This window comes from Sander lucioperca, chromosome 12 (assembly GCF_008315115.2).
Source record: "Sander lucioperca isolate FBNREF2018 chromosome 12, SLUC_FBN_1.2, whole genome shotgun sequence".
Taxonomy (NCBI): domain Eukaryota; kingdom Metazoa; phylum Chordata; class Actinopteri; order Perciformes; family Percidae; genus Sander; species Sander lucioperca.
Window position 1 is genome coordinate 22,022,759 of NC_050184.1, and position 7,500 is coordinate 22,030,258.

A 7,500-nucleotide genomic window follows, 5' to 3' on the forward strand; every position below is an offset into this window, starting at 1 on the left:
GCGCTCCCGGGCCAGGCGGTACGCCCGCGCCCGCAGCAGCTGGTTCCTGACAGACTTCTGATTGGACAGCCTGGAGCGCGGCGAGGGCGGCGAGCGCGGGCGGTGCTGCGGTGCTCCCAGCGTGCTGTAGCATGGCGCCGCCGAGCCCTTAGGGGCGCCGGGCCGGTTCCCGAGGGTGGAGAACCCTCGCCAGTCGGACGCCCCGCTGGAGGACCCCGGACTCTTAGAGAGCGAATCCTCTCGGCTGTTCCTCAGAGCGCTCTGATTGGTCAGACTGGTTCTGTCGATGCTGAGCTGGTTGCTGGGATAACTGGCCCGGCTCCGCGGCCCCAGCGTGTTGCTCGCCGTCCCCGGCTGGCTGTGTCTCAGCCCGTTTGGGTCGGCCGTGTTGGGGTGGCTGGCCCGGCGCGGCCGCTGGCCGTCACTCAGGTCCGTGATGGTCTGACTCCGCCCCGGTGCATCGAGCCGCCGGCCGCCGCCCTGCTGCTGCTCCAGCCACAGCGCCCTCCGCTGGCACGGCTCCGTACGGCAGCCTGCACACGGGGACAAGGAGTCAGGTCAGGAGGATTATTATTATATTATTATCTCAAACTGTTCTCTTCCCTCTGGGCCAGTTTAACGTCATCTGAGATTGATAAATTAAAGAAATGGATCTTTAAAATCTGCCTTTACGCTCCTGTCATCCTCCGGTCTAATCTGACCCATTTTCAAAATGTTTCTACATCAGAAATTTTGGTTTCTTTCAACCAAATTGTCAAAAAAAAATAATGTGGATGGTTCTATTTTGTTTTGTTTTATTTGCATCATGACACGTAAATATACACGCCCACTTTCCTAAGCCAAGTGGCCTGTTATCTGTACGCATATTTAGCTATCCACGTGTATGTTTACGCCGTATACAGCATACATGGCGTGCTATCGCAAGAAGAAAGCGACGGTTGAGTTTAGGAAACGTGACACGCGGGACCCGACCCCCGGTCTCCTGGGTGAAAGTCCTGTGTTTGACCCGTCCTCCCCCCGACCAGCCTCCCTACGTGGATTTTCGGCCTTTCATACTACTCGCTACGGCGTCAATTCACACGCAATCACAAGGTAATGTAAGTCAATGGAGGCCAAACGGCGCTGATGAACACACTAATAATGCGTCTTGATAACACGCCAACAATGGCATACGAATTGAACGAACATACATATGCCACTTCATGACATCAGTCTGGAATTTGGGTGTTTAATTCAATTTTATAGCATTTGAAGAAAAAAAATTATAAAAGAACGTTAAAAAAAAAGATACTTTTTTTTTTTTTTTAAAGCGCAGAAACAAACTGCAAAAGTGACAAAAAACTTGGACAAAATAGTGACAAGTGTGGAAATTTTTTTGGGATTTCAAATCTTGACCCAGAAAAACTAAAAGTTGCAGGTCGTCGGGAAGACAACATGAGGGTTAAACAAAGTGGTTGGGGGTCAGTTCTTAATGTAAACATGAACCTGGGGCCTCATGTATAAACGCTGCGTATGCTGGTTATCCCGTACACGGTGTGATTTATAAAAATTAACTTGACGTGAGAATGTGCGGGCCGTCACGCAAAGTCTTGTCTGGCTCTGTGACGTGGCGAATTCTACCACTTCACTTACTGGCATACGTCTGTGATGTTGTCTATGAAAAAACATAATTATATCCGCTGATACTCCATAAAAGTTTGATCATTTATGTGGATAATGTTTCACATCTTTCACACTACTAACTGTTTAATTTGGAGGCTAGTTAACCTCTGCTAAACATGAGGACGGGAAATGAATGAAAAATCCACTTAGAAAATACTTTGAGTCATCCTCTGTATTTCCCATAGATGAAATATCTTACTGGCAACAAAAAGATCGGCATGGAAAAATGCAATAGTGTCTGTGATTCTGTAGACATCCATGGTGCACAGGAGGCGGGACGCACGGATCCATCTCCCCAGGAACAAACGCTGTGTCGGGGGGGCAAACTCAGGTGATGCGTAATTGATCCCGTGGTTGATTTGTAGGCTGTTAAGTGAACAAGGTGTACCCGGTCCACCAAACACTGGGCCGTCTTGACTGTCTTAATTCTGCACATATTTCTGTTACTGTAGCCCTATTTACTATTTCATTATTTCATCCATGCGTAGCACAGCGGATCAGCTGCCGTGGAGACGCTGGCCTCACTAACCTCTCCTCCTCTGAGTCGGGTCTCCCTCGCGCTGGACTCAGTTTCACTGAGCGTACTAACACTTAGAAAATAAATGGCATTACATCAGTGAGTTCAAACTACTTATTGTGGTTAATTTGGACTGACACTGAGATGCATGTTGTTCTGTAACTGGTGTGGCGCTGCCACTTTTCTCTTGATTTCCACTTCGACATTAGACATTGTTTTTTTTTTTATTCCTGCCATGGTTCGGTGCGTTCACCGCCCGGTCACCATTTGCCACTCTGGGCATATTGCTTATCCGAGATGACAAACCTCCAAACAGATCCATTTTTTTCTCGCCTCCACCCCCGTGATCAGCACCTCAACCTCACAGTCGGTGAAGTTTTTTTTCCGTCTGGAGCGGGATAACCCGTTGTGATTGAACAAAGAATGACGTTAGGGGCGCATTTATAGTAATTTCCATATTAATTTATGGGAGGAGGCAAGGGGGGGTCGGTCACTCGTTCATGTGCGCTCAATTTCACGTTGATTATGATGTATAAAGGAAAGGTGCGTACGCCCGGTTTTATACATGTGAATATTTCTGTGCGTAGGTACTTTTCAAGTTTTGGCTGACGCCATCTTCTGGTCTGAAAGCTGTGCAGTCTTTAATACATGAGGCCCCCGGTGCATTATAAAAATAGAGAGTTTGTGTTGGAACATTTGTATTTTTTATGCAAACACTTTAAAGGTGCACTATGAGTTCCTGAATGACGTCACTTCTGTTGATGTTCCAAGTAAACACCAAACAAACAGAGCAAGCTCGCCCCTCCCCCCATGTTTCTGGAACTGTCATGACTAACTGTCACTAAGCCCTACCCCCTCCCCCAACCATCTTGTCTGTGATTGGCTGGAATGTGGTTTTTTGTATTTTGGTGCCCAGCCTGTGCCTCTAGTGTTGGGAAACACTATTAAAACTAGTCAAGTGGGTTGCTCTATGGATTGCCCCAGGCCATCGGGCAACCCTTATTGTTAACCCCGGTTAGGGGAGTGATTTGTAGAGTTTTACTAACCAGCAGAAGGCGAAGCCAGCGAGTGGTGGCGAGGTAAGGTGGGACTCCTCTCTGCTCGGTGGAAGTGAACCGTTGTGGTCGTGCTGTTTCCCACAGTGCAGCGGGATGCCTGTGGCGCTCCAGAGTGAGCCATCGGAGTCGTCTCGGGGATGGACTCCAGATCCCAGCGTCCTCTCTGCTCTCGGGGGGAGTGGCCCGAGCGAAGGTGGTGAGTCTGTCTGTGGGCGTGGCTTCCGTGAATCTTATGCAGCCGCCGGTGTTCCCCGGTGCTGACGCTGTGGAAGCCAGAGTCGCTGGGTTCGGAGGAGAGCAGCGACTCGGAGGAAGAGGAGGAGCCTGGGGACGAAGGGGTGTGGCCCGGCAGTGAGGACATAGCGTCCGTCTCGGCCTCCGAGAGAACCATCCGGTGGTGCGGGCTGTCCGGGCCGCAGCCCAGCCCGCTATCCAGCTCGCTGAGTGGAAGGTATCCGAGGAGACGGTCGGACCGCCACGGCGGCTGATAGTCGGACTAAAGAGAAGGTAAGAGAACATAGTCGTTATTTTATCAGTAGGTGTGTCTCAATTCAGATTTTAAGTCAAAAATCTTGCGAGCAGGATTGATGATTCCACCAGTATTTATTTTCTCTCCACCCGCCTACTTGGGCACATCTGAAGAAAACAACAACAGACACAGCTTATCTTAATGGCTGGTAGCATGCAGCTAAAGACACAGGGTAACGTTAGCTTAACGGTTGGTAGCATGCAGCTAAAGACACAAGGTAACGTTAGCTTAACGGCTGGTACCATGCAGCTAAAGACACAGGGTAACGTTAGCTTAACGACTGGTAGCATGCAGCTAAAGACACAGGGTAACGTTAGCTTAACGGTAGGTAGCATGCAGCTAAAGACATGGTAACGTTAGCTTAACGGCTGGTAGCATGCAGCTAAAGACACAGGGTAACGTTAGCTTAACGGTAGGTAGCATGCAGCTAAAGACACAGGGTAACGTTAGCTTAACGACTGGTAGCATGCAGCTAAAGACACAGGGTAACGTTAGCTTAACGGCTGGTAGCATGCAGCTAAAGACACAAGGTAACGTTAGCTTAACGGCTGGTACCATGCAGCTAAAGACACATGGTAACGTTATCTTAGTGGCTGGTAGCATGCAGCTAAAGATACAAGGTAACGTTAGCTTAACGGCTGGTACCATACAGCTAAAGACGCAGGGTAACGTTAGCTTAACGACTGGTAGCATGCAGCTAAAGACACAGGGTAACGTTAGCTTAACGGTAGGTAGCATGCAGCTAAAGACACAGGGTAACGTTAGCTTAACGGTAGGTAGCATGCAGCTAAAGACATGGTAACGTTAGCTTAACGGCTGGTAGCATGCAGCTAAAGACACAGGGTAACGTTAGCGCTTAACGACTGGTAGCATGCAGCTAAAGACACAGGGTAACGTTAGCTTAACGGCTGGTAGCATGCAGCTAAAGACACAGGGTAACGTTAGCTTTTCCAGACACCATGGTGGCGTCCTCTGCTCTACAGACTCAACCTGTAAACTATCGGTCAACATACTGTACTTTAGGGTAAACAAACAGCAGTGTGCATCTTTTCAGACGCACTAAGCTGTAATTTTCAACGTCACTTCCAGAGAGCCTCCTTGCAGTTGGAGAGGCGTAACCATGGTAACCCTTGCCGAACATCGGCTTTAGCAGCATCGCCAGATAATGCTTAAATTACTGAAAAAGGTAAACAACTAGACCGTCATTTAAATATGTAGAAATGCAAATGAAAGTGTTTCTAACGTTACAGAGCTTCTTGGTTTGTCTGTTATGAGCATTATCGTTACTACCCCATTGCATTGTGGGACACTTATGCCCGTGAGAGAGTTAAGGAATCAAACAACGAAGGTAAAGCATGTGGGCTGTGACGGGACTCCATGGTGCATTCAGGTGAACCTTTTTTAACTATAGGTGCATTCAAGTGCACCGCGTAAACTCTGAGAAACTGAAATTCTCAAAGTACCCCTCTGCCACAAACTCTTAATGTGGCGTTGTGTTACTGCTGAAAACAAAAATGTTTAAAACGAAAATTTAATTAAATCGTGACCTTAAAATAGAAATCAAATCATGGATTTGGAGAATCATGACATCCCACAAAATCTGCATTCGTGCTCACACTTTAAAAGTGAAATGAGCTACCTGTCTGGGGAAATGATTTGGCTCCATCTCTTCTGTGTTGTAGCAGCCAATCAGACAGCTCTCTGAGTTATTCTGGTATGGCAACATTTCTGGACCCTGGAACAGAAAAAAACATCAGAATAGAAAGTCGCGTAGAATGAATTAGATCAGTGTACCCCCACATTAGCTTCCACGGGAACTTGTTAAGTTCAGGCAAACAAAATTACTTAGTAAGGGTTAGTAAAACGTCAGGGATTGGCTTAAAATGAGTCACGTAAAACAAAACCTTCTCACTCCCATCGCATTAAATACAGACGCTTCGTCAGGTGCCTTTGGCGTTGTTATTGACGCTAAAAGTCTCCTTTAGCGCCAATAACAATGCACTTTATCTAATCGCGCTGGGTCGGGACTACTGGCATCACTTTTGACGCAGTTAGGTTTAGGAAAAGATGGTGGGTGGGCTTATTAAAGGTACGTTTACGTGACACGCAGGACAAGAACGGGACAGTTGGGATGTAAACACTAATGCATCCTGATGCTTCCTGTCACGGCAGGATCCACCTATTAGTTTTAATTGGTCTCCAGGCTGGGGTGGGCATGGCTTACCTACGTCTCAGAGGTTGTAAAGCGGAAGTGAAGCAGGCGGAGAGTGAGACTTACTGACTCAGACAGAGAGTCAGTGAGAGGAGGATGTGTTTCTGATTTGTTGTGATATTTCCCCACCAAGGTCTGTTAATGTTAGGTCCGCGTCTTCAATGTCTACGAATGAACGGTCAACTGAGTGTCGGCGCTGAAAGAGCTGGCCCGACGTGGAGGGGGAAGTGGCCCCTGGAGTCAACGACAAAGGTAGGCCTCTTATCCTTTACCTCCGGCCTGGAGGATTAGCGCCTAGCTTCTGTAACTTCAAATGCACAAATAAAAGCCAAACCCTGTTAAGTTTCCTAAACAAGTAGCCAAACCTTGCTCTATGCAGGAAAAACCCTGAGAAGTACCCCTGGGTGGGAACCACTGAATCAGACACACAGATAGGGCTGGGTGGTGTATCGTTTGGATTTTTACGATTCCGATTCCTAAACCGATTCTTGAAAACCTGAAAAATTATATCAAATAAAGGCTCTTTTATAGATGTGGTAGCCGAAAATGTGCTTTTACGTCCGTTTTGGTGAGCCCAGAGAGAAAATATGTAATTTTAAAAGTAGACGAACAACAAAGGGGGATATTTTTACGTCCGTTTCGGAGCAACAGAGGGAAAATGTTTCAGTCGACACATTAAGTGGAACCGAAATGAGGAACCGAAATTTGCGTTCTAATCCGGTCCGATTCCTACCGGTTGCGTAGGAACCGGTTCCATAGTGGAACTAGGTTTCGGTACCCAACCCTTGAGACAAACATGAGTTGAGAAACAGAATCAATCACCTGGTAGTCCAGTCTGTCCAGGTGATCTAAGCTGTAGGAGACGCTGGGCAGGTAGTTGTTACCCAAGTGCTGCTCATTGGAGGATCTCTGCAGGTAGCCGTTGGGTGGATTATAGACATCAGGCGACATCATCATGCGACTATCGGCCGAGTACAGGTCAGGTGACGCGGTCATGTGACCGTAGTAAGGTCTGTGTAGAGAAGACAAAAGCTGTATTTGAAACTGTTCCCTCATCCCCTCCCTCACTATTTCCTCTAGACCACTGGTTCTCAAGCTTTTCAATGCAATAATGTTCCTCCTTTGAACAGTGTTTTTAAGCCATGTACCCACTAACCCAAATTTTTAGTAGAAAAAACAAGTCTCTATAAAGAGGAAGAATACAGCGATGATGTCAGCGATAGATTTACTAAACAACAGCCTTGGACCTGGAAAACATTTAGATGATGATGAGAAAAGGCAAAAACTTGGAAAAAAGACGGTAGAAAGAAGGAAGTATGGCAAGAATAGGTCGAAAATAGTAATAAATACTTCGGAAAAAACCCAGTAGAAAGAAGGAAGGCAACACTAGGGCGACAAAAGAGACAAAAAATTACAAAAAGAGACAAACTTCGAAAAAAGTGAAAAAAAACTTTGACAAAAGCAGAAAAAAGTAAGGAAGAAGAACACTACCCTAAGAACAAGGCAAGAACAGGTCAAATCA

At 46.9% G+C, this 7,500-nt stretch overlaps 1 protein-coding gene across 1 annotated transcript in view; it reads right to left on the reverse strand.

Moving 5' to 3' along the window:
- Window positions 1–7,500, reverse strand: part of LOC116059173 — a 24,941-nt gene that overhangs the window by 450 nt on the left and 16,991 nt on the right. Inside the window, exons 3-6 of the mRNA XM_031312124.2 lie at window positions 6,801–6,990; window positions 5,406–5,501; window positions 3,226–3,733; window positions 1–533 (exon numbers count right to left, since the gene is read on the reverse strand). The exon at window positions 1–533 is cut by the window's left edge and continues 450 nt beyond it. Coding sequence (XP_031167984.2) covers window positions 1–533; window positions 3,226–3,733; window positions 5,406–5,501; window positions 6,801–6,990 — 1,327 coding nt within the window. The remainder of the gene's footprint in view (window positions 534–3,225; window positions 3,734–5,405; window positions 5,502–6,800; window positions 6,991–7,500) is intronic.